Source organism: Equus asinus, chromosome X, assembly GCF_041296235.1.
Source record: "Equus asinus isolate D_3611 breed Donkey chromosome X, EquAss-T2T_v2, whole genome shotgun sequence".
Classification (NCBI taxonomy): domain Eukaryota; kingdom Metazoa; phylum Chordata; class Mammalia; order Perissodactyla; family Equidae; genus Equus; species Equus asinus.
Window position 1 is genome coordinate 135002571 of NC_091820.1, and position 25415 is coordinate 135027985.

General features: G+C 50.0%; 2 protein-coding genes across 2 annotated transcripts; one reads left to right on the top strand and one right to left on the bottom strand.

Annotated features, from left to right (window-relative positions):
- Positions 1–6126: 6126 nt before the first annotated feature.
- On the bottom strand, positions 6127–6734 carry LOC139039757 (uncharacterized protein CXorf51A-like). The gene is made up of 2 exons (XM_070501795.1): positions 6612–6734; positions 6127–6420 (listed from the first exon to the last, which is right to left on the bottom strand). The coding sequence occupies exons 1-2, from the start codon at positions 6732–6734 to the stop codon at positions 6127–6129; spliced, it is 417 nt and encodes a 138-aa protein (XP_070357896.1).
- Positions 6735–17105: 10371 nt separating this feature from the next.
- LOC139042802 (melanoma-associated antigen 10-like) lies at positions 17106–18212 on the top strand. The gene has a single exon (XM_070503285.1). The coding sequence runs from the start codon at positions 17106–17108 to the stop codon at positions 18210–18212; it is 1107 nt and encodes a 368-aa protein (XP_070359386.1).
- Positions 18213–25415: the final 7203 nt, after the last annotated feature.

Here is a 25415-nt window from a genome sequence, read left to right on the forward strand (position 1 = left end):
CAGTATTTGGTGCTGGCAGTGTACCAGATTCTGGCCATTCTAATAAGGGAATGGTTATTATGTGCGTGTGTGTATTTACTTTCATTCTCCATTCTAGGGCTTCCCAGGGCTGATTTTGGGAGTGGAAGACAGAAGTCTGAGCTTGATGGTCATTTTGGCCCCTACAGTCTTTTAAGCAGAATTGACATCTTTGCACTATTCTGTTTTCACTCGAGGAACATGGCATACCGCTCCCTCTGGGAGGACTTCTCTTACCTGAATTGATCAGTAAACTTGTATCATTGTGTTCATAAAGGTCTTGTGTATTTTCGTTCGGCTTCTTCTTAGTTAAATTTCAGATTTTATCGCTGTCACGAACGGAGTATTTTCTATTATTGCACGTTCTAAATAGTTTTTGCTGTGTTGTGGCAAGGCTCTTGATTTTCCTATAGTCGTGATCTGCCGTCCACTCTTTTTCTGAAATTTGGTTTTCATTTGAATATTCGACATGTCCATTCCTCTCAATTTTCTGGAAAGGTGATGATCCTGTCACACCCAATAGTAACTCTTTCTTTTCAGTGCTCATACCTGACACTTGTTTGGACACCCTTGGCTCTGGCTTTGTGTTCCAGTGCGGCTTCAGAAAGGACAGTGATAACATGTATGTGTGTCTTGTCTCTGACAAGAGTGCTTCCAGCATTGCACACTTCAGCATGTTTGCTGTTGCTTTCAGAAAAGGGAAATCCCTTCTCATCTTATCCTACTAAAACTTTTTTCTCCCATAAACTCGTGTTGAATTTCATTCAAAGGATTTTTCTGTACCCGTTGATGGGATCAAAGGTTTTCTCTTTTCCCCCCACTAATTTGTTAATGTAGGGAATTAGAATTGAGAGTGTTCTCTTCTCTTAAATCATATTTTCCTTCCTTGGACACAGCCCGTTTGTCCATTTCATTCTCTACTATGTTGAATATGCTATTCATTTATTTAGGATAGCTGCTGTGATGTGAGTGATTTGGGCCTAAGTTTTCTTTGCACAGTGGAGGCCTCCTCTGGGATTTAAATAGAGGAGAGCTAGCTTGGGAAAATGAGTTGAGCAATTGCCCCTTTTTTTGATGGTTTGAAAGAACTGACCTAAACGAAGACCAGTGCTCCCTGACCGTTTGGTAGAACTGGCCTCCACGACTGCCCTGTCCTGGAACATTCGAGGGCGGCTGGAGCTTGGGATACAGGTTCAGTTTGTATGTACAGTTAAGGTGTTCTCTCTCTTCAGGGTCACATTTTTTTCTAGAAAAATGGTACATTTTATTTAGGATTTCAAATTCAATGGCATAATATTTGCAGATATAAACTTTCTGTTAAAGTCTCAAACATGGAAACAGTAGGAAATACTAAAATAAACCCATCTACCTGAGACCCAGGGCCAAGAGTCTTCGATACACGGCCAGTCCCGCTCCAGCCAGACCCCTGCCTCCTCCATACATCAGCCGCTGGGATGCGGTCGAGCACATCCAAGCCGTCGTACCTCTTCATCTCTGAGTAGCTCCGTATGCATTTCTGAAAGATAAGTACTCCTTTATAAAACATAAAGCCGACATGATTATTATTTAATAAGTCACTAATATAGTGGACTGTCCACTTATTTTTCACACTTTGCTGGAAGTTTTTAAATGCTCCTTTTAAAATGCAGGTTTTTCGAATCGGTGTCAAAGTTTGTTCTATACGTTTTGATTGTTCGCGTCCCTTGTCGTTGTAAATCTCCACTTTGTCCCACACCCCTCTTATTCAGCAATGTTTTTGTTGAATAGAAAAACACACCTTGTGTTCTGTCCAGTTTCCCCTTGTCGGATTCTACTGAATGAAACGTTTCTCTCCTTGCGGTATCCATCTGTCTTTCCATGGTGTCCATTTCTTTCTCATCAGAGCCTCTTCACATTTTAAACAGGGGTATTTTACATTCTTGTCTAATAATTCCAAAATTGTTGTCATGTTTTAGACTCTTAATTCCAAAAACATACGTGTCATATTTGACTCTAGTCCTGGTGCTTGCCTTGTGTGTCCAGATTGTGTGTTTTTTTGCCATTTGGTGTGCTTTGTAATGTTCTATTTGGAGCCGGATGTGCTGTGTGGGGTCATAGGAACAGAGATAATTACGTCACAGGTGTGAAGTTTTATGTTAATCTGCCTGGAAGTTGGGTTTTATTTCTTGTCCCTTTAAGCGCCAGAGGCTTTGAACTTCTGCAGTTTCTTTGTTTTTGTCTTCTCCCTTCTATTAATTCTGACAAATGTACAATAATAACATAAGATGATGATAATAGGGGAAACTAGATGCGAGGTATATGAGAATTCTCTGTACTATCTTTGCAATAATTTTGTAAATGTAAACATTTTAAAATAGAAATAGTTAATAAAAGAGACTCATTGGACCCCCTTGGAAGTAACAGGGCAACCACTCTTCATTCTGAGAATTGGCCCCCCATGGGAAGGAATTAAGCTTTTATCCTGCTTTCCCTGTACTGACTGCATTTCTGGATAATGCAATGGCTGTAGTAAATGCGGGAGAGTTCTTCCTTGCTTGAGGGTTCCAGTTAAGGAAAGTGCGAGGTAGGGTAGCGTGGAAATTCATAAAAGAGCCCTTAACTAAATTGGAGTCAGGAAGGCCTGTAGGGGGAGCTCCCACGCCTTATCAAACAGGAAGAGAGGTACCTTGCATCTTCCACAGGAAGTAAAACTATTTTATTACTGTAGGAAGATTTCTCTCCCCACCCAGCAACAGCCCAGCCAATGAGAAATGCCACAGCTCAGCCAATGAGAAGCTCTTGCCGCCCTGAACTGTTCCTTATCCCCAGTGGACTTTCCTTTAGGATAGCCCCGCCTTACTGTCCCTTTTCCTATAAAAAAAGCAACTCTCCTCCTTTGTTTTCCACATTTGCCTGTGGTTCACCATAGTATGCCCTTCCGGAATGGCAACTCTTTTGGCTATTCCTGAGCAAGCTCCTTTTGAGGGTAAAATAACAGGCGAATTTGCTTTTTAAGTTGACAGTGGAAAAAAGAAAATGACCGTTTGCAAGCCCCAAGGACACAACTGATGCAGCCCAGGATAATGGATGGATGAAACCGTTGGGAGAACAGCTGATGAGACCCTTTGAAATGGAGGCACGAGCTGTCACCACCTGAGCTCACTGATCAGTGCCATCTGATTCAGAGTGGAAGAACCAGGAGTTATATGCCTTCAACTGGAATGCAGTAGGAGGTGCATAGTATCACATAGGAGTACTTTTCCCCTGAAAACATTGAACTTGCTTCTGGCCTCCCCCTGAGGTGAACCTACAGTGACAGAAATACAGCTCTCTGTTAAAGTGAGCATGCCCCTCAGTGAAGACACAGGGACTGCTCTGTGACAGGGGCTCTAGGCATCCGCAGAAAGTTGTCTGCTTTGTCCTACACTGGGTCTGCTTGAGGCAAGCACCACTTTCCTGCTGACCTCAGTGGTGCCACAGCGCAGGCCAACAGCCTTGCCCATTCCAGGACCATGGTGTCTTCCCTTCCCTCTGTCACACGAGAAGCATCTCTGAGTGACTAGACCTGCCTTCACTCCCCACGCCTCAGGTCAAGTCAGAAACCTGCATCCCACAAGCCAGTTCATGGCACAGCGCAGCTGACCTCGCTCCGAGGCTGCCCCTGGCTCAGAGGATCAGGCTCTCCCCTTGAGCTGGCCCACCGGGCTCCCAGACTGGCCTCTGCCTCCTGCTCTCTGCTGCAGGGCCTTGAGCTACCACATGCCATTGTTCTCACCTGGGCATTTGCTCCTGTCATGCTGCTAGTGCTCCTCCTGAGATATCCTCAAGTCTCTCCCTCAATGTCGCCTTCTCCGTGAGTCCTTCTATTGATACACTATCCGAAATTGAAATCCATCCTCCCACCCCATCCCCCACATTCCTTATTCAGGTCTGCCAATCCATTTGTTTCCATGGCATTCCCCACTATCCAACCAATGTCACCTTGTTCCACGGGTCACTCCGCCTATACCCTCCTACACACACTAGACTGTAAGCTTCACAGAGGCAGGGAATTTGTTCATTGCTGTATCTTTACAGCATAGAGAAGGGCCTGGCATACAGTACATGCTCACTCTAAGGAATGAATTAGGAACTGACAGCTCCCTAGTATTTGGAGTCTCTTTGCCCTAAACCCCCTTGGCATTTCCATCCCCCACCAACCACCCAAACAGGCAAAGTTTGAATGCTTCCCACCATCCTCTAATTGTTGGATCATGGACCAAGTAAGCAACCGAGCTTACTGAGGACTCTGGAGAGCCCTGGCCCCAGTCTTGGCCTATGCTACTGGCATCCTGGGGAAGTCAGCATGGCAGGGCTCTGAACACCCATGGCTGACTGCAAGTTTTCTCTGCCAGCAGGCAGCTATGGCCTTTGCCCTATGCTCTGCCCCTCTCCCGGGTCGGCTTGGATCTATAAGTCACCACAGTCAAGGACTCACATGTACCTGCATTTGGGCTAGGAACCAAAGGATTTTACAAAGAGCCAGTTGAAGCGGCACATGTCCATAGATTCCTGGGCAGGGTCTGGAGAGCATGCCCTTATTCACCAATGACCTTGATGATGCTTCCCTGGAGAAAGGAGGGGGAGTGACCAAGAGCACTTGCAAGGTTACTTTCATCCTGAAAATGCTCTGAATTCTAGCATTCCTCCCCATTGCCAGAATACGGGTGCCCTCCCTGCCTCTGCACACTCTGTTCCTTGCATCTCAAAGTGTTTGAGATACCATGCCTGTGAAGAGAAGGGCTCTTCCTCTCTGTGGTCTCCTTCACGATAATGGGTAAGCCTAGTCCTATCGTGAGAAGAGATCAGACACATGCAAACTGAGGGACACTCTGCCAAAACCAGACCAGTACTCCTCAGAAGTGTCAAGGCCACTGACGTAGACAGAACAATGGCCTCCCAGAGATGTCCACATCCTAATCCCCAGGAGATGGAATATGTTAAGTTCCACATCAAAGTGGAATTAAAGTTGCCAATGGAATTAAAATGCCTAATCAGCTGACCTTAAGATAGGGAGTTATTCAGGATTATCCAGGTGGACCCAATCTTAATGCTATGGTCCAAATGTAGAAGAGAGAGGCCATGTGAGGACTCAGTTGTCCATTGCTGGCTTTGAAGATGGAGGAAGGGTCCCTGAGCCAAGGATTCTGGTCACCCTCTGGATGCTGGAGAAGTCACAAAAAAGGTTGTCCCCTGGAGACATCTGAAAAGATCACAGCCCTGCTGATGGCTTGATTTTAGCCCAGTGAGGCTCTTTGTGGACTTCTGGCTTCCAGAACTGTTACAGAACACATTTGTGTTGTACCACAAAGTTTGTGGTAATCTGTTACATCAGCAACAGGGAAGTAATACACTTTCGGTGGACCCGGAGATACTGAGAAACCATCAGAGTGGAGGACCCCAAGGGGACGTGATGACTACATGCAACGTGGGACCCTGGGTCAGGGAAAAAAAGACACCCCCCCCGGCCTCTTTGCTTCCAGGAGTCTTGGCCACCCTACAGTCCCTCTGACTGTACCATCTCTCAGGACACCTTCTGCAGGTGCCCGGACTGGACAAGTGCCGGAGACTCTGGCTGAGCTGGAAAGACAAGACCCCCATGAGGACAGCGTTTTCCTCTCTCCACCTCCCTCTCCCCAGGATCGAGTATTCTCTCCACCCTGGTCAGGAGGAAAAGAGTGACAGGGATGGGGAACTGGCACCTGACAATTGAGGGATGGCGAGCAGGAAGCTGAGGGCACAAGAAGCTGCATGAGGTTGTTTCTATAGAAGAAGCCTCAGGAGCCAGGGGTTTCATTCCCACACCATGAGACCAGAGACACAGACCACTCTGAATGCACACCCAGGGACTTAAGCCGTGCACATTTGCTTATCCCCACTGTCAAGCTAACTGGACCTTCTGGTCTGACCCCCAACCCTGCAGGACTCACCTCCCTCCCCCTCACACACCTGCCTCTTCCCTTCCTTCCCCGCTCCCCCCATGAGAGAACTCGCAGAGACACACACATTTTCACAACAGGTCCGTTTTATTTAAATCACCATCAGGGCACCCTGCTGCTGTCAAATGACGTCAGCACCACTGGCCATTTCTCAGGGGTCAGACGTTAGAGACTTCTCAGATGATTCCTCTGTGAGGTCTCTGGCCTCGCTCTGAAGTTGCCGGTGGTGCAGGTAGGCACGTGAAGTGCTGGGCTTCTCCATGCTCTCTCTGTCCTCCTCTGGCTCATCTTGATTCAGCTCTTCATTCAGCCTGTGATAGTGACCGAATAGGGTTGTTCCTCTCGCTTCCTTAGATTTGACTGAAGAGGTGGGACGTTTTGAAGAGGCTTTTTTAGTGGATCTCCTTCGAAGGGGTCTTTTGGCCCCCGTGGTTTTCTTGGCCGCCTGGAAAGACAATAGGGTGAGCCCAGAAGGGCACTGGTTTGAGGGAAGAGGGTGGGGGATGGGTGGGAACAGGGGCTTCCTGAGAAGGGACGTGGGCTGAGGAGGGGCTGTGTGCCAGGCAAGGACAGGGGCGGAGTCTTGGTAGGGGGAGTCAAAGGGGAAGAGGAGGAGCTTGGGCGGGGTCATCTCACCTTGACACTGCCTCTGGACCTGGGTTGACAGGAGCCCTTCCTCATCTTCCTCTCTTTGTTCTTTGGCGAGGGTTGTTCCGTGACTGTGCTAGAAGCTTGGGATTTCCCGGTCGCCTTCGCCATGTCAGCGCCTCCCAGTGGTCTGTCTACCCCAGGCCTCCTGACCTGCCTATATATACCCCTCTATAGGACAGAGAGGGGCCACACCCTTCAGCTTTGTTTGGTCAGCAAGGCTCTCCTCCAGCCAATGGCAGCCGTGGGTTGGGCTTAGACATCACAAAGCTCCACCTTGACACCTCTAGGGAAGGATGGGGAGCAGCCAAGATGTTCTGGTTGGGGAAAGGGGGCACCACTAAAGAGCCTTCCAAACTGACCTGCCCCCCTCCTCATCTCCCCAGTCAATGCTGGTGGCTCACAAGGCAGGGAGAGGGTGTTTCCTCCAAACCTTTCCCCACAGCCACCCTATTCAGTGCTTCATTCTCTTCTTTCCCTCCCTTCACCGCTACCTAGTTTCCGTATGTCGTGCCTACAATCCACCCATGGTGCTGTGGCTGTGTTTAAGTCTCTGTGGAGATGTGAATCATCCCGCGTCCTGATTACAAATTACTCTAATGCAGTTTGAAGACGATTCACTTCTGCCAGGGTCCTTTTCCGTCCCACCTCCTTTTCTCAGGGTCCCCATTGCTCTGCTCAGTTTTCTGTTTTCCAGTCGGAAATGTCTGCCTTCATCCTGTCAGACTTCCATGAACAGATTTGCTCTACTCAGAATCAAGTCCTGTTTCAAATCTGGGACCCATGCCCGCCTCAGTAGATGGCCTACCCAGGCTTGGGTTTTCATAGGGTCAGGGGGACGAGGCAGACACATGCTACAAGTTGTGCTGGATGTTTGTATGCAGGAAACTACAACCTAAGGCTGGTGAGTTCACCAGGGGGAGGGTGGCGTTCAACATTGTGCTTGGTGTCCAGTGCAACAAGGAAGAAAACAACATCCAGGCTGGAAAGGGAGAGGTAGCACTGTCTTTATTCACAGACCACAAGATACTCTACACAGAAAATTCTATCAATCTAAAAAACAAAAGATGCTTCCAGAAGGAATAATTGAGTTTAGCAAGGTCTCAGGATATAAGATCAACATATAAAAATAAAGTGTATATTTATATACTAGCAATGAATAATGGAAAATTGAAATTAAAAACAGTGTGTTTTAAAACAGGATGAGAAAGCCTACAAATCTGACAAAATATGTAGAAACTCTGTACATCAAAAACTACAAAACATTGCAGAGAGAGATTAATGAATACCTAAACATATGTAGGTATACGCCTTGTTTGTGGTTTGAAGGACTGGATATTGTTAAGACACCAATTCTTCCCCAGCTCATCGATAGAGTCAACACAGTCCCAATCAAAACCTCAGAAGACCTTTTTAAAAACATAGAAATTGACAGGCTGGTGTTCTGTAGAGTAAGCCCCGAGGTGTATTTTTTTTCTTTTTTGTTATGCACTTGCCTGACTTAAGCTTTGATTGCCAAGGCGTCCACTTCAAAGAGAGATCCACTTCAAGAGGGCTATCTGGAAAAAACACCTTGCCAGCCACAGGACTAGATAAAGAGCCAGGCCCCCTGCCCCCACGGAGGCTCCTTTGATTTAGAGAGCTCAGTTGATTTCAATAACTGATCATTGGAGCCACTTGCTTTTCTCCTCTTCCCGTGCTTTAAATTCTGCTCTTATGTTTTAAATTCACCAATAAAGAGTGAGCCCCTGAAACCCTAGGCCCCCAGCCTCAACCCCAGAGAAAGCAGAACCCCAGCCCCCCGCCCCGTGTCCTCTCTTTCTCCAGGCGACCTCGCTGTGTGGCCCCAGGTGTGCTGTGTAATTTCCAGGTCCTATGAGTAATAAACCTCTATTCTTTCAAAGTTTCCTGATGGTTATTGGAGAAGGGCATCTTGCAATCCTAATAAGAGCCACAAGGGCTGGTCCAGCCACAACATTCTTAAGTGACAGGCTGAGACCGGCACAAAACAAGTTCCCATTCATATGGAAATGCAAAGGACCTAGAATAGCCAAAATAACTTCTAAAAAGAGGGCAGAGTTGGAGGGTTTATTCTACTTGACTGCAAGGCTTATTATAAAGTGACAGTAACCAAGACAGTGAGGAATCGGCATAACATAACAACAGAAATATATTCATGGAACAGAGGAGAGAGTTTAGAAATAGACCCACACATACATGCATACACAGGCAACTGATTATCGAGAAAGATGCAAAAGATGAGAGGTGAAAGGACAGTCTTTTCAACAATTAGATCTGGAACAACTGGATAGCCACATGAAAAAAGCCCCATTTAATCCAAACCTTGCTCCATATAAAAAACAACATAAAATGGATCACAGACCCAAGTGTCAAAACCAAAATTATGAAGCTTCTTGGAGAATGCATAGGAGAAAGTCTTTGTTACTCTGAGCTAGTGTGGTAAGTTTGAGGATTTCGAGGTTGACCAAGGAAGAGACAGGACCACGAGAGGCAGGAACACAAAAGCTTTATTGAGCGGCACTTGGACAGGGCTGCATGAGAGGAGAAGTCCCTCCCAGGAAGAGACCTTCCAGAGACACGGGCACAAGGCCACCACCCAGAAAGGGACTAAAGTAAGGTCCCTCCCAGGAGAGAAGGGGACATGGGAGAGGGGGCTTCATGTATCTGGGAGATGGTGCTCAGCAGTGTAGGGGAGGAAGCCAATTCCTCTACCCTCTAGGTCCTTCTGGCTGGTCTAAGAAATAAATTGACATGAGACAGAATAAAGGAGAAAATCAAAGTTTAATAACACAGATACATGGGAGAAACCCAGGAAAACTGAGCATGTCTCTAGAATGGCCAAACCCACCACCTTAAATACCATCTTCAGCTAAAGACAAAGGAGGATGTCGGGGGTAGTGGTTTCGGTCTTCAAAGGAGAGGAAAGCAATTTATATGGAGATGGAAATGCAAATGTTTGTTAAACAAGTGTTTGCTATGACCCAAGAGGCACATTTTGGGGTAGCCAATTCTGATCCTCAACAGCAGGAAGGCGGGAGTCTCTGGGTCAGTGAACTCCAGAGGGCAGTAGCAGTCAGGGATATTTTATCGCTACAGGCTTTGTCCTATCTACGGTTAGCAGGTGTTGGGTGCATCTTTGTGGGACACGCAAAGTAGGCAGCCTCTAAATGGCTACAAATACGTTTGTTTGAAGTATATTTAAAGCAATTGGATCCATAATAATTTGAGTTTGGCACCAGTGAACTTTGGGCTAAAGACCCTAGCCTGCTGTGAAGAAGTAAACAAAATGGAGGCCAGTTTAGGCAAATACATAGGGACCATCACTCGCCCATTTACACAACTTCTTAGATACAAGAAAAAAATCCATTAATGAAAACAATTGATAAACTGGACTTCATCAAAACTCAAAACTCCTTTTCCTTTAAAGATACTGTTAAGAGGGTAAAACGACAAGCCACACACTGGGAAAATATATTTGCAAATCACATATCTGATAAAAATCTTGTGTCCAATACATATAAAACTCCCAAACTTCAATAAGAAAGAATCAAACGACTCAATAAAAAATGGGCAAAGATTTGAACACTTTCCCAAATAGACATACAGATGGCAAAGAGTCATACAACTAGAAGCTCAGCATCATTAGTCATTATGGAAATGCCATTAAAAACCGCAATGAAGTACCACTACACACCTATTAGAATGCCTAAACTGAAAGACTGACCATACCAGATGCTGGCCAGGATGTGTAGAACACTGGAATTCTCACACCCTGATGGTGAAAGCTGACAAGAGATTTTCACGTATTGAGGTATATGGGGTAACTATTCAGAAAGTAGAGTAGTGTTTCCGTGGGGCGGACGGTGAGAACAGGGTTTAACGACAAGTGGCACGAGCTATCTCATGCAGGTGAAGGGTATTTTCTAACACTTGCTGCTGATGGTGTAACTCAGTAAATTTAATAAAAATACTTAACTGAACATTTTAAATGGGTACATTTTAAGGTAGACACCCCCAATCCCTACAGGGCCATTCAGCAGCTGGCTGCCGGCCTCCTAAGAGAGAGGCGTCACAGTCCTGAGGGGACTGAAGTGTGTAGCACAGGGGCCTAAAGGTGCAGGTGGCAGGGGGGAATTCCTGCAGCCAGCTTCCCATGGGGAGGCTTCTCTTCCGAACACCTCCATTCCTGCCCAGGGTCTCAAAGACACAGAAGCTGGCATCTCACCTCTAAGGGTCCAAGGTGCATGGCATAAGTCCCTGGGTGAGGAAACAGAGTGGTCTGTGTCCTGTGTTGTCATGGCTTGAGAATTAATCCATGGCCCCTGCAGTGTCTTCTATAGAAAAGGCTGTGACAAATAATGCACCTGCTGCTATCAGCGGCAAAGCCTTCTCACAGGACCCTTCCTAAGTACAAGAGGACTGGCAGGGCAGTGTCCCCATTAGTCCAGGGAGGAGAGGAAGACAAGGTGTGGAGGAGCCCTTGACGTCTCTCCAACGTCTACTACCATTGTGTAATAGATGCTCAACAAAAAGCAGCTGTTATAATTTATTACAACAAAATCACCTTCATTTCTGTGAGGGGTGTCTGAGAAAGTCAAGTTTGCCCTGAAATTCTCCACCTTTTGCACGTGCAGACGTACCATGTGACAGGTGCTTCAAATCCAAGATCACGTCTAATTTTCACATTATTCTCCAGGTCTCAGCAGGGAGAGATTGCCCTCTTCACTCCACAGCACAGTCTTAACCTGTGAGTCTCTGCTACCGTCCACATTGCTGTACGGGCCTGAACAGTTGGACATAGGTGCATACTGGATCTTTACTGCTCAGTAGTCATTTCTAGTATGATTTTGACCCCAGCCCTCCCCTATGCCCCCCTCACACGCTGCTCCTTTTGTTACTGAAAATTCAGTTTCTGAACCCGGTGCATAGCTTAAGTCCCTGGGTGAGGTAACAGAGTGGTCTATGTCCTGTGTTGTCAAGTCTTGAGAATTAATCCACAGCCCCTGTGGTGACCTGGCTTCCACTCCCAAAATCAGCCCTGGGAAGCCCTAGAATGGAGAATGAAAGTAAATACACACATGCACATAATAACCATTCCCTTATTAGAATGGCCAGAATCCGGTACACTGACAGCACCAAGTGCTGGATGTGGAGGAGCTGGAGCAGCAGGAACTCTCACTCATTGCTGATGGGAGTGCAAAGCGGTACAGCCACTTTGGAAGACGGTGTGGCAGTTTCTTATGAAACCAAACATACATGTTCTTACTACATGATCCAGCAATTGTATGGGTATTTACCCAAAAGAGGTGAAAACGTATGTCCACACAAAAACATACACACGGATGCTTAGGGCAGCTTTGCTAATAATTGCTAAAACTTGGAAGCAACCAAATGCCCTTCAGTAGGTGAGTGGGTAAATAATCTGAGGTACATTCAGAGAATGGAATATGAATCAGTGCAAAAAAGAAATGAGCTATCAAGGCATGAAAAGACATAGAAAAACCTTAAGGACGTAGTACCAATGAAGAAAGCCAATCTGAAAAGGCTGCCTACTGTACAAGTTCAACTATACGAACATTCTGGAAAAGGCAAACGATGGAGCCAATCTAAAGAGCAGTGGTTGCCAGGGGTTGTGAGGGGAGGGCGCAACAGGCAGAACACAGGGGATTTTTAGGGCAGTGAAACGCCGCTGGATGACACTCTAACGATGGACACATGTCATTATACATTTGTCCAAACCCATAGAATGTAGAACACCAAGTGAGAACCGTAATGTACATGATGGGCATTGGGCATAGAATGTGGCAATGTAGGTTCATGATTACAAGAAATGTCCCAGTCTGGTGGGGGATGTTGATAATGAGGGAGGTGATGCAAGCGTGGGGGCAGGGGCTAAGTGGGAAATCTCTGTACCTTCATTTTCATTTTTCTGGGCACCTAAGAGGCTCTAAATAAATTCTTCAAAAACAATACACAATATGAAAAACAATATCTAAACAACCAAACAGGAGAAAGCCCTGGGGGAGACTGCAGACTGCAGTGAACTGGTACTTGTGTTTGGGTGGGGTCGTGGGCAGCGGCAGCCAAGTTGGGAGGGGCTGTAGGCTGCATAGATGCAGATAACGGGATGGGGAGGAGGAAATGCTTCAAACTTCTGCTCCTGCTTCACTGCACACATCTGAAGCAGGCCCTCAGGCCACACAGGCCAGTGGCCCTGGGGCAAAACCAGGACAGTGGGAAAGATGGGTCCATTAAGGCATTTGAGTCCAGAGTCTGTGCTAACAACCACCTGAAACCATCTCAGCGCGTGAGGATGGTTCTTTCAAAAGATTCTCATTTTAATAGAATATAAGAATAGACAAGAAACAGAATAGCGAATATCAGACCTAATTCTTTCATCAAATAAGTATATACATATATATATCTATAAATACATAATAGGAACATACGTGCATATACATGTGCATAGCTGCATACTCCTGTGATATGTACAAACAGGTGTCTAGAAGCACATATCAGTTACAAATGTGTTCTAGATGTAGATACAGGGCTCCCGCAGCGGGCAGACATGTACAATGTATTTCTTACTAGGAAGGAGGATAAATGAGTGAAAATCCCTGCACTGAGCACGCAATAGGAGGTCACCATAAACCCGGAGGAGCATCCCGAAGCCCCCGCCGCTGCTCAACCTGGACAGGACAAATGCAATCCGGAAAAGAAATGGCTCGCCGAGTCCGGCTCGCTCGCTGGTGCCGAGACCCCACGGGAAGGGGGCTTCTCCTGTGAACCCCTTCGGCCCTGGGCACGACAGCCCCCATCCAGCCCTTCCCCGGGACGGCAGCCCTTCTGGGCCAGGGTGGACGAGGACCCTCCCGAGGGAGGCCGGTGGGCTGCCCCCGCCCCAGAGCACAGGCCCACAGAAGCCCCGCGCCCCTCCTGTGTGCTCTGGGGGACCCCGGGCAGGACTGTCAGCCGAGGGCTCCCCGCCCCCTCCACAGACAACCGGGGGTCAGAGCCTGGGGGTGAGGGGTGCAGACAAACGGGGCAGGCGCAGGGCTGAGGCCAGGCCAGAGTCAAGGGGAGGAGCAGAGCACGGTCGAGGAAGCCGAGGATCCTCTGCCCCTGCCATCAGCCCCGGGAGACCCCTGGCCACGGTGGCCGGATGTGACGTCCCCTGGCTTCCGCCTCGGAGGTCTGGGGGCACCGAGGGCCTCGCTGATGCAGGCCGGATTCGGGGCGGCAGAGGGAAGGAGCCCAGGCCAGGCCAGGTGCCCAGGGAGCCCCGGGAGGAAGGACTCCGGGCCCACGGCGTCCAGGTCTGCCCCCGCCATCAGCCCTGAGGGACCATGGGGGAAGTGGGATGGACAGGCTGAGCCCCCGTCCCCCTCCTCGGAGGAGCCTGCTGGGGAGGGCCCGGGGGAGGGAGCGGACTCAGGGGCAGAGGCGGGGCCAGGCCCTGCTGGGGGTCGAGGAAGGAGCAGAGGGCAGCCAAGGACTCCAGGGACTCCCTCCCATCCCCTGCCCTCATCCCTAGGCGTCCCTGGGCTTAGTGGCCTGAGGTGACCCTCACAGCCTTCCCCAGGGGTCTCAGAGGAGTGAGGGCCTCAGGTCCACAGAGGGAGGGTCCCAGGACCTGCCAGGGCTCAAGCTGAGGACCCCGAGGGAGGAGAAGAGGACCCCGCAGAAACACGCCCTTGCCGTAAGCACCGGGAGGCCCTGGGGCGCTATTACCAGAGGCGATCTTCTCCCGCCTTCCGCATCCGGGTCTCAGAGAGACTGGGGACTGGGTCAGAGGAGCAGCGCCTGAGGGGCCAGAGGGGGGCGCCCAGGGCCTGCTGGAGTCCCGGGGAGACGCCAAGAGAGGGCTGAGGACCCTGGACCCCAGGACAGAGAGGGAGCCTGTGGACCTGCACTCGGGCTTGGGAGGCCCCAGAGAGGGCCACCTGAGGAGGCGTTTCCAGCCTTCTGCCTCCAGAGTCTTCGGGGGGTGAGGACTGTGACTTCAGGTCAGCCGAGGGTGGGGTCCCCGGACCCCGAGAGACGACTGAGCAGACTCCCAGCCCAGGCATAGGCGACCCCAGCAGAAATCTGCCCCTGTGGTCAGTCCTGCGAGGCCAGGCAGGATGTCAGGAGGGGTGGCCCGTCCACTTCCTGCTCGGGGTCTCAGTGGCATCGTGGCCTTGGCCTGCAGGATGCTACTTCGGGTTAGCAGAAGGGAAGGGTCCAGGCCTGGCCAGGAGTAACTAGGAATACCTTGAGGACACTGAGGGGACTCCCACCCCAGGCAGAGGGGGGCCCACTGAAATCGGCCCTGCCCCTGTCACCCCTGAAGACCCCAGGCAGGGGTGGCGGCTGGTGGTGCAGCCCACTCACCTCTGCCTCGAGCTCTGCCAGGTGAGGCCTTGTTCTGTGGGGCGTCGGCGGGTCAGCAGAGGGAGCCACATCTGGTCAGCAGAGGGAGGGGTCCCGGATCTGCCCGGACTCCAGACAAGGAGCCTTTGGGAGGAACGGAGGGCATGGAGGTTCCCCCCACCCCAGAAGAGAAGGGACCTCACAGAGGCCAGCTTCCCCTGTTCTCGGCCCCGAGACGCCCCGGGCAGCGGGGCTGGCTGTGGCCAGTTGGGATTCCTGACACATGGTTGGGGATGGGGGATCTCAGGGAGGTGAGGCCTTGGTCTGAGGGGAGATGGCAGGTCGGCCAAGGGTGGAGTCCCAGGACCTGTTTGGTGTCAAGGTGAGGACCCTTCCTGAGGACTGAAGGTACCCCCACCTCAGCAAAGAAAGGATGGCACAGAGTCCGGCTGTCCCCTGTTCTCAGCCCTGGAAGCAACAGTCAGCGGTGGTCCCACATGGCATGCTCACTTCTAGCCTGGGCAGGAAGGTGGGGGGTCCTCAGGAGGAGAGGGCCTGGTCTAAGCAGGAGATGTCAGCTGTCCCCGGCGGTGGGCTGGAAGGAAGGGCAGGCCCCGGCAGGAGGAAAGATGAATGACCTACAGGAGGTCTGGGGGAACCCCATCCCAGGACATCGGGGCTGGTCCCCGCTGCCACCTTTTGTGATGGCAGCAGGGGTGCGGGTGGGTGGGCGTGCATGTGCAACCTCCTCTGGTTTCTCTCAGAAGCTCAGGGAGGTGAGGACCTTCGTCTGCGAGGACAACGTCAGGTCATCTGAGGAAGCACATCTGGTCAGCTGACATACATTCCAAGAGTCAAGGACCCCGAGGGAGGAGTGAGTGTACCCCCATGGCCAGGACAAAGAGGGGGCCCATGGAAATCTGGCCTGGCCCTACTGTCATCTCTGGTACCCCTGGCAGGGCCTGTCTGGCTGAGCCCCTCCTCATTTCCAGGTCGGTGGTCTCGGGAAGAGGGCAAGGCCCTGGTCTGAGGGTCTGGACTCAGGTCAGTGGAGGCAGGATCCCAGGCCCTGGCCGGGGTCACGGTGAGGACTGAGGGGACCCCACACACCAGGACGCATGCAGCCCAGGACAGTCCTACCCTGTTGTCTGCCTGGGGACACCTGGGATCGGTGGGTGGATTCAGTCCCCCTCACTTCCCCTTCCGGTGTCTCCAGGAAACCAGGCCTTGGCCGAAGGAGGGTGGCCTCAGGTCAACAGAGGGAGTTGACCCAGGCCCTGCAGGGTGTCAGGGTGATGACAGCGGATCACCCATCCCAGGACAGATGGAACCCACAGAGTTTGGTCTCCCTTCTTGTCCCTTGCTGTCTCCTGTTAGCCCCTGGGCAGGTGTGGCCAGATGTGGGGTCCCCTCACTTCCTTCTGCTCAATCTCAGGGGTCTGTGGTCTTGTTCTGAGAAGTTTGCCTCAGGCCAGCAGAGGGGTGGGGCCCAGGCCCAGCCAGGGGAAAGGTGAGGGCCCTGAGTGAGCTTGGAGGGGACTGCCCACCCCAGAACAGTGGGGACCTCACAGAGTCTGGCCCACCACTCCTGTCGGCCCTCGGATCCCAGGGCTCTGCTTGCCGTCTGCACCCTGAGGTGCCCCGTGTTTCCTCCTCCAGGAACCTGGAGGTGAAGGCCTTGGTCTGAGGCTCGTGTGCTCAGGTCACAGACCAGAGGAGCCCCAGGCAGTGCCAGGAGTCAAGGCAAGGGACACACCCCAAATGTGCATCCAGGGGCGCCCCCACACCAGAACCGAGGAGACCCTGCAAACCCTGAGCCCACCCACCACAGCCCACCAGCAGCCCCAGAACCTCGGGCTGTGCTTGGTCCTCCCTGAGGAGCCTTCTCACTTCCTCCTTCAGGTTCGTGGGGACAGGCTGCACTGGAGGACAGAGCCCTGTGAAGCCGAGAGCACCCCTAAGAGGAGGCCCGTAAGTCACCTCTGTCAGAGCCACCAAGGGTGCGTTTCTCACCTAAGGCTGCTCACACTCCCTCTCCCCCCAGGCCCGTGGGTCCCTATTGGTCGCCTCCTGCCCACGCTCCTGTCGGCTGCCCTGACAGTAGTCGTCATGCCTCGTGCTCCAAAGCGATGGTGCTACATGCTTGAGGAAGGCCTTCAGTCCCAAAGCGAGATGCAGGGCCCAGTGGGTGCACTGCTTCCTGTGGCTGTGGAAGAGGATACTTCTTCGTCCTCCACCTGCTCCTCCTCTTTTCCCTCCTCTTTCCCCTCCTCCTCCTCTTCCTCTTGCTGTCCTCTCTTGTCGAGCACACCAGAGGAGGTTGATGATGTCACTGGGGCCCCGAGTCCTCCCCAGAGCCCTCAGAGTGCCCACCCCACCCCCACTGCCATGGCCTCCCCTCCACTGAGCCAGTCTGAAGACGACAGCTCCAGCAGCCGAGGAGAGGAGGGTCTGAGCACCTCGCAGGCCCAGCCAGACACTGCGTCCTTTCCCAGAAACGTGATTGATGACAAGGTGGCTGAGCTGGTAGAGTTCCTGCTTGTTAAGTTTCACACAAAGGAGCCGACCACAAAGGCGGAGATGCTGAATACGGTCCTCAGAGATCACCAGGACCACTTCCCTGTGATCTTCAGTGAAGCCTCTGAGTGCATGCAGCTCGTCTTTGGCGTTGATGTGAAGGAAGTGGACCCCAGCGACCACGCCTATGTCCTGGTCACCACCCTGGGCCTCACCTACGATGGGATGCTGAGCGATGAGCAGAGCATGCCCAAGACCGGCCTCCTGGTGATGCTCCTGGGCGTCATCCTCCTGCAGGGCGACTGTGCCCCTGAGGAGGACGTCTGGGAAGCACTGAGTGTCATGGGGGTGCGTGCCGGGAGGGAGCACTTCATCTACGGGGAGCCCAGGGAGCTTATCACTAAAGTTTGGGTGCAGGAGCAGTACGTGGAGTACCGGCAGGTGCCCAGCAGCGATCCTGCTCGCTACGAGTTCCTGTGGGGTCCCAGGGCCCACGCTGAAACCAGCAAGATGAGTGTCCTGGAGTTTTTGGCCAGTGCCATTGGGAGTGACCCCAGGTCCTTCCCAGTGTCGTATGAGGAAGCTTTGAGAGATCAGGAAGAGAGAGTTCAGGCCAGAATTGCCAGCACGGATAACGCTACTGACACGGCCAGTGCAAGTTGTAGTACTGTGCCCGGTAGCTCCTCCTGCCCTGAGTGAAGTCTAAAGCAGATTCTTCACTCTGTGTTTTAGGAAGGCAGTCAATGATCTAAGCAGTGGAGGGCCAGGCTGGGGCTGAGAGTATTATAGGGCATAACAGCTTTGTGTTCCTGTTCCATAGGGGTGACTTTGAAATGTATCATCTTCTTTTTCTTTCTGCTTTTCTTCTTCTTTGTGGTGAGGAAGATTGGCCCTGAACTAACATCAGTTGGCAATCTTCCTCTTTTTGCTTGAGGAAGATTGTCCCTTAGCTAAGATCTATGCCAGTCTTCCTCTATCTTTTGTACGTGGGATGCCACCACAGCATGGCTTGATTAGCAGCACATAGGTCTGTGCCAGGGATCCAAACCCATGAAAACTGGGCCACCAAAGTGGAGAGCACTAACTGAACCGCTACACCACCCGGCGGGCCCCTCTTCTTTTATTTTTTGTATTTTAAAATGTTGTTACTTTTAATTGAACATGTGTTAGCTTCCAATCTAAGTTTATGAATGACATTGGTCACACATTTATTGCTATTTATCCAGTTTAAAAGAAAGTTTTGCCATTTTGTGAAAAAATAAAAGAGGAATACCTTCTGTTTTATTTCTTCTGTAACAAGATAACTTGACATTGGAATAGGAATTTCACTGGAAATGTGAAAGAACTTAGCAGTAAAATAGAGAAAAAATTTAAATGGTTCATTTTTGAATTATCATTTTTAGACTATCATTGTGTAAAATGAAGAGATATATACCAAGATTTTCTTAACTTATCCAAGAATGTAGAAGAAATTAAATAGCAGCAAATCAACTCTCTGCTCACTGGCTCATTTTGTCCCCAGACATTCGCTGAGCCTCTGCTCTCTGGTGGCACTGTGTCAGCTGTGGGGACACGAGGGTAAGCAGGGCCCCCTCACAACCATAGAATGAGAGTCTAGGAGCCGCAGTCCTAGAAGGAAGATGGTGAGGTGTCCCCTCCAGGACAAGTCAAAGAAGGTGGGAGGTGGTGTGGCCCCAGGAGAGCCCGCTCACGTGTAAACGCCCCGAGTCAGGGCAGTGTGGGGCTTTGGGAAACTGTGATTCCTTCTGTGAGAGTTGGTTGTCATGAAGCTTGGTGGTGGCAATGGCCAGACTCACAGTGTGTCTTAGGGCTGAGGGGCAAGTCTGAACTGGAAAATTTCTCTGAAGAGTTTCTTAGGGATCACGGGTAACCAGAGAGAAATCTCCTCCGGGGCAGTAAGGGAAGGTGTCCTGGGCTCTTGTCTCATTGCAGTTGAACACAGTGAAGAACGTGGTGTTTGACAGCCATCATCTGCAAGGATTTCCTGAGAAATACGGTGACATTCCTTTGAAGTGATGCCAAGAAGTCAGTGGCCTGGCACTCCTCTCCCAGGCCTGGGAGAACCAGAGCCCACAGCATAAATTAGGTGTTAATCTTAATTGAGTTTAATTGGCCAATTGTAATCAAGGGCTAGATTTTGGTGGGGTGAAATGAAAGGAAGTAGTGGTCTGGATGAAGAGCAGCTTGGAGGGAGGCAAGGAGTCGGTCCTTGACTCTGTTTCTAGGAGCTCTGTGTTCCATCCAGCTGGGAAGACTCCCCCACCCCCGAATTTTCACATATATCCTCTAGCTGGGAAGATCTACTGAGTTTCATTTGTGAAACATCCTTTTTGGCTCATTAGTTATTTCGTGTCCTGTTGAGCTGAATGTTCTCTAATACGACCTGGACAACAAACAAACAAAATCCCAGAGGAGAGAGTGGAAGGTCTGGAATCAAAACAATCCTAGAAATAACTGCCAGTCCTCAAAGTTCCCATGTATACCAGGTGCTGTGCCAGGTGTTTGCCACACATCCCATCCGTTCCCGCAGTCCTACAAGACAGGGCTCACCAACCCACTGCCTTCGCAGAGGAAGAGCCCGAGGGTCATAGCGCTTGGTAACTTTCCCAGGATCACATGGCTAATAAGTGACAGACAGACTAGATCACGGTCTGGATTCATCTAGAGCCCACGCTGTTGCCACCCATCCCAGCCTGCAGCCCACCTTCTGACTCCTCATTCATTTCTCTTCTCAGTTCTCCATGATGTCTCTCAGGTGACAAAATTAGGACCCTGAGGCCCAGCTAGTGAAAGCAGGCCTAAAGAAGGAAGGCAACAATGAGAATCAAATACAATTTGGGGATGCTCCGAGGCTTGTTGAGAGCTGATTCCTCTGGGTGTCGCCATTTCTGTCCAGTCCCAGCACTTTTCTGCATGACAGCACCCTTCCCCTGGTCTTCCCCTGTGCGCCCTCCTGTCCAACTCTGGAACCTGGCTGGCTGACAGGGTTTTTGCTGCCGTCCTCTCTGAAGGCTGCACAGAACCTCCTGCCCTCCCCCTGACACAGAGCGTTCCTACTCCCTGCAGGGGTCCCCGGGCCCCCCCATAGCTCTCCCTCGATCCCGGAGAGCCACAGCCCCTTTCATGGAAAAGGTTACTCCGGACTGTGACATTTAGACACCTGGTCATTACTCCCTGGGAGACTTCGACACACTCGTTGTTTGCCAAATGGGCTGTGGGTAGAGTGTGATGGCGCCTGTAATCTACTGGGACCTGGGATACAACCCTGAAGTTACATAGAGGGTTTGTGAAGCCATCCGGGTGCTTGCAGTAGGACTTTCACAGGCTCCTTATTTGATGCTGGGAACTGAACACATACACAGATGAAAGAGCCGGTTTAGGTGGTCAGAAGTTAAAGCCTCATCACAAGCGGTAGATGAGGAGGAATCATCCACTGAAGCCGAATTCCTACGAACCCTGGAATCCTCCTAGGAGGTGAGAAATGGTTCCCTGGTGGACATGTTAGGTCAAATTTACAAAGAAAAAAGAAGCGTTCTCCCACTGTCTCTTGTTTGGTACCTGCCGTGCAGGAAAGTCCTGGCTTTCAGTGAGCCTGAGGGCACCTCTGCAGGTGTTGAGGGAAGTTCAGTCATGTGGAGGGTAGCAGAGACTCCCAGGTTAAGATTTCACCCCTGCATCAGAAGGAAGCCTACTGAGATTATAGACGGTATCGCAAAGGCAAACCCTCCCTGCTGAGATTGACAGGATCCTCTTAAAATGAGATGTGGTTCTGTATTTGAGAGCATCTGTTGCATAGTAGGCAGTTAACACTTCAGAGAATTTCAAGGCAAATGTGACCTCAGAAACTCCTCCACACAATGAACACGGTTGTCGTCATGACAAGTTATAATGGTTGCTTTGTGTTGAACATCTACTATGTAACATGGCGTCCTGTTCAGTGCTCATCCATATCTTGTCTAGCTGTCTTTCCTGGACACAGGAGAAACTACATTGCCAGGCCACTTGTAGTTATGGAGGGTCATGTGACGACCCTTTGCCAGGGAGACCTGAGCAGAAACATTGTTTGTCACATCCAGGCATTTGAGAGCCGGTATGCCAGTTCCATGCTCTCTCTCTCTCAATTCACCAGTAAACATGGTGACCCCGTGTTGAGATGGTGGAACCACAAGATGGCAGCAGCCTGGATCCCTGGGTCACCTATAGCAGAAGGCCCCTGGCAAACCACATCAGAATTTATGTGCACAACAAATACGCTTTTCTTGTGTTAGCCTTTCAAATGTCAGGGTTGGCCTGTTGTATCAACTAGCAGTGGCTTTGACACAGCTACTTTTCTATTGTGAGGTTTATATAAATCTTTTAATTGCAAAGGTAGCAGTGAATGTGTTCCTATTGCTAAAAATTCTAAAAATACAGATAAATCACAGCATTCCCTTTTCAAAGTTTCTCCACAATCCAACCTCCTGCTCAGAGGTCACCACAGTTAAAAGTCTAGTGTGTGTTATTTTAAAGCCATCCATGGTCTTTTCCATAGATAGATAGATACGCTATGAAAACATATTATTTTATTCCACGTCCATAGGGTCTGATGTACATATTGGTCTGCCTCTTGCCTTTGTCACTTGATAAAAAGGATGAAGGATCTTTCCCTGGCAGCACATGCAGATCGACTTCACTTTTGAAACTGCTCCCTGGAAGCTAAAGTATGTATGTACCAGAACCAATTACATAATTTCTTCCTGCTGAATGGCTGTTTTCCCTTTGTTGTATGATTAATGAAATGAAATCAACAACTTTGAATAGGAATTCTTGGGTAGACATGAATGTTTGCTAAGAAGATAAGCATACTAACATAGACATTGCGTTAGAGTGGAAAGGGAGTGACTAGTTTAACATTTTACCAAAACTTCTCACATTTTACTCCCAAAATGCTATACCGATTTGTATTCTCATAAAAATCACAAATGATTTAACATTCTGAAATGTCAATAAGCCATTTTCCCTTTACTTTGAGAAGGAAGGATTTGGTCAGAATGCCCAGGAGCCAGGGAGGGGGACCAGACAGGACACCCTCAGCTAGTGAGGGGCATTGAGAGCATGCCGTGGAGAGCGAGTGCCAGCGTCCAGGAGAGAGACCAAGCGCAAAACTAAGTCCAGGGAGCCCCGGTCAGGCTGGCAGTCAGGGCCCTGTGTCCAGAGTTCAGTGTAGGGGGAAAGGGACCTGAAGGAGAGAAGGTGGGGAGAGGGAGGGGTTCAGGACAAGGAACACGAGTAGGCTGGGGAAGTCTCTGAATCATCCTCACCAGCTGGACGTTACAGAGTGGTCTGAGTGGGCAGGTCTACTGGATGAATGGGCCAGCGGCACCCAGACCCCTCACTAACTTAGAGTCCCCCTACCTCTCTCAGGAAGAGTACCCCTGGCTCCCTGCATCATTCGGGTGAGCTTCATCTCTTGACTACTCGAGTGGTCCAGAGCACTCTTGCCAGGGTCCCAGGGCAGGGAGCTGTCATGAAGCCTGCTGGGGGCTGGGGACTTTCCCCGTGGGTGCAGTGCAGCCATACATAGAGGTTGGGGCTTTGTGAGTGAGTGGGGTTGGTGACTGAGGACCGAAAGCTGAGAGAGGCCAGGAATAACCATGAGCAGTGGAAGGGAGTGTGCAGCTGCAAGGAGGGTGAAATTGGAAAGGGCAAGCGGGGGACTCATCACCTCAGACTCTGCAGATGAAGGGCTGGGTGTGGACAGGTGTTAAAAAACTGTCCAGATGGTGCCCCTGGCTCAGACTGCCTCCCAGGGTAGGTGTCCTGTGGCTATGACGGCTGCCCTACATTGCCGCCAGATACTGTCTGTGATAGAGGATTGGCCCAAGGTGCAGACATTTGCAGGGTGGATGGAAAACCCGTGGAGCTGGCACCCTTCCTCGTTAAACTGATGGGGATGTGTTTGGGCCAATGCAGGAAGCGCTGTGGACCATCCTGTTGAGAGCATCCCCACCTCTAAGATGGTCTTTGGGCCTGGGGAGGACACGTCCATAAGGACACTCCCAGTAAGCGTTTCCCGTGGGAATTCTGAAGTTACATGAGCAGTTGCGCACTTTGAGCTTGTTCCATGGAGGCAGGAGGCTCAGGCAGGGAGCAGGCCGCACGTTGTAAATCAGCAAATGGGACCCTCCAGTAATTATTCCTCTGATTGGTGGGTTTCTGGTTGAGTACAGGCATATATATACATGCCATCTTGAGTTGCTTTTGACACTCTGCTCCTGGCATCCTTGTCAAGGCTGAGCATACATCCACCAACACGCAGACACGTACTTCCTCGAGCCTTGGTTTGGGCAGCTGGCAGCTCTGCAGGCACTAAAGCTGCTCAGGACAAACAGAGCAAGGGGCTGGAGGCAACCTTGGGCCCAGGGACCTGGAGGCTAGGATTCCATGAATCCATCCTATCCCTTTACATCTGACTGGAAAACCTCCATGATGCATCCTGGATCTAACTGGGAGACCTTGGTTGTCAAAATTTTAGAGGTGGAACCAACTCTTCCAGCTGAAGCCTCCCACACAAATCCACTCCATGAACAGGAGGAAAGCACAGTAGTCTGGTTGAGTTGAGGACTATGAACCCAGAGTCCTGTGCACTCAGCACCCTTTCTTCCCCCTTGGGGCAGTGGGTCCTGACACTCAACCACAGAACTCTAGGCTGCCCTGTGAGCACAGTTTGGAAAGTTCTTTGCTAGAAGACTATTCTTCAGGCATGGACTTTGTTATGCTCCTGCACAGGTATACAGCTGTAGACTCCTGGGTCTGGTGTTTTCTTGGTGAACACCTTTGCCATACATGTCTTCGCTGCAAGCATTTTCACCACAAAACTAATTGGCCACAAGGCAATTTTGCTGTAAAAGATTAAAAAAAAATAACTGGTTGATAGTTTCTTTGTTTGTTTTGGTTTTTCTCCATTGATCAATCAACTGCTGCAAAGATTAAAAAGATAACTGGTTGACAGTTTAGTGGGTTTTTAAGAGATGGTTTTATTCTTTTTTTTTTGGTGAGGAAGATTGGGCTTGAGCTAACACCCCTTTCCAATCTTCCACTTTTTGCTTGAGGACGATTGTTGCTGAGCTAGCATCTGTGCCAATCTTCGTCTATTTTGTACGTGGGATGCTGCCACAGCATGGCTTGATGAGCGGTGTGTAGGTCTGCACCTGGGATCCAAACCTGCAAACCCCAGGCTGCTGAAGCAGAGCCTGTGAACTTAACCACTATGCCACAGGGCCAGCCCCAGTTTTTTTTGGTTGGTTGGTTTTTGTTTTTTTTCGTCATTTTGGTTTTATTTCTCCATTGACGAAATTCTCACAGTTACTCTCATTTTTATATGATATAAACCTTAGCTAGCCCTCATAATGGGTCTATACAGTGAGGAGCAGATGTGGTGGCGGCAGTGGTCTGAAAATAGTGAGCATTTCTTCCAGTTAGCAGCATTTTATTGATGGCTTTACTGAGCTGACAGTTGACAATGATTTGCCTCAAGAGTTGGTTTCTTATTTTGAAACACACTTCACTGGAGGAGAAAAAGAGGGCCGAGGGTCTCTTCTTTGAGGACTCAGAGTCGAACCCACGTTTCCCATGGAAGGAAGACAAGTGCTTAGTTAGGTACATTCCACACAAGAAAATAAAGTCAGTTCTTTGTGCAGTATTGCCATGAATCTACATACACACATTGTAAATGTATTCAAATATTTTTTATTTCGCTGTAAAGTCTTTTTAACTTTGTTATTCATTTTATCATGTTTCATTATGCCCTTTAAAAGGGCATGCCCATTATGCCATTAAAATTAATGTCCCGCTTTTATTTTTTGTGATTTTATCTTTTACGGCAACATTGCCGTGCAGCCA

What these genes read in the sequence shown, in the direction of transcription:
- LOC139039757 (XM_070501795.1), bottom strand. Translation starts at nt 6,734, where the DNA reads ATGGCGAAGGCGACCGGGAAATCCCAAGCTTCTAGCACAGTCACGGAA. An exon ending in GGTCCAGAGGCAGTGTCAAG is followed by an intron (nt 6,421 to 6,611) that starts GTGAGATGACCC and finishes TTGTCTTTCCAG; the next exon opens with GCGGCCAAGAAAACCACGGG.
- LOC139042802 (XM_070503285.1), top strand. Translation starts at nt 17,106, where the DNA reads ATGCCTCGTGCTCCAAAGCGATGGTGCTACATGCTTGAGGAAGGCCTT.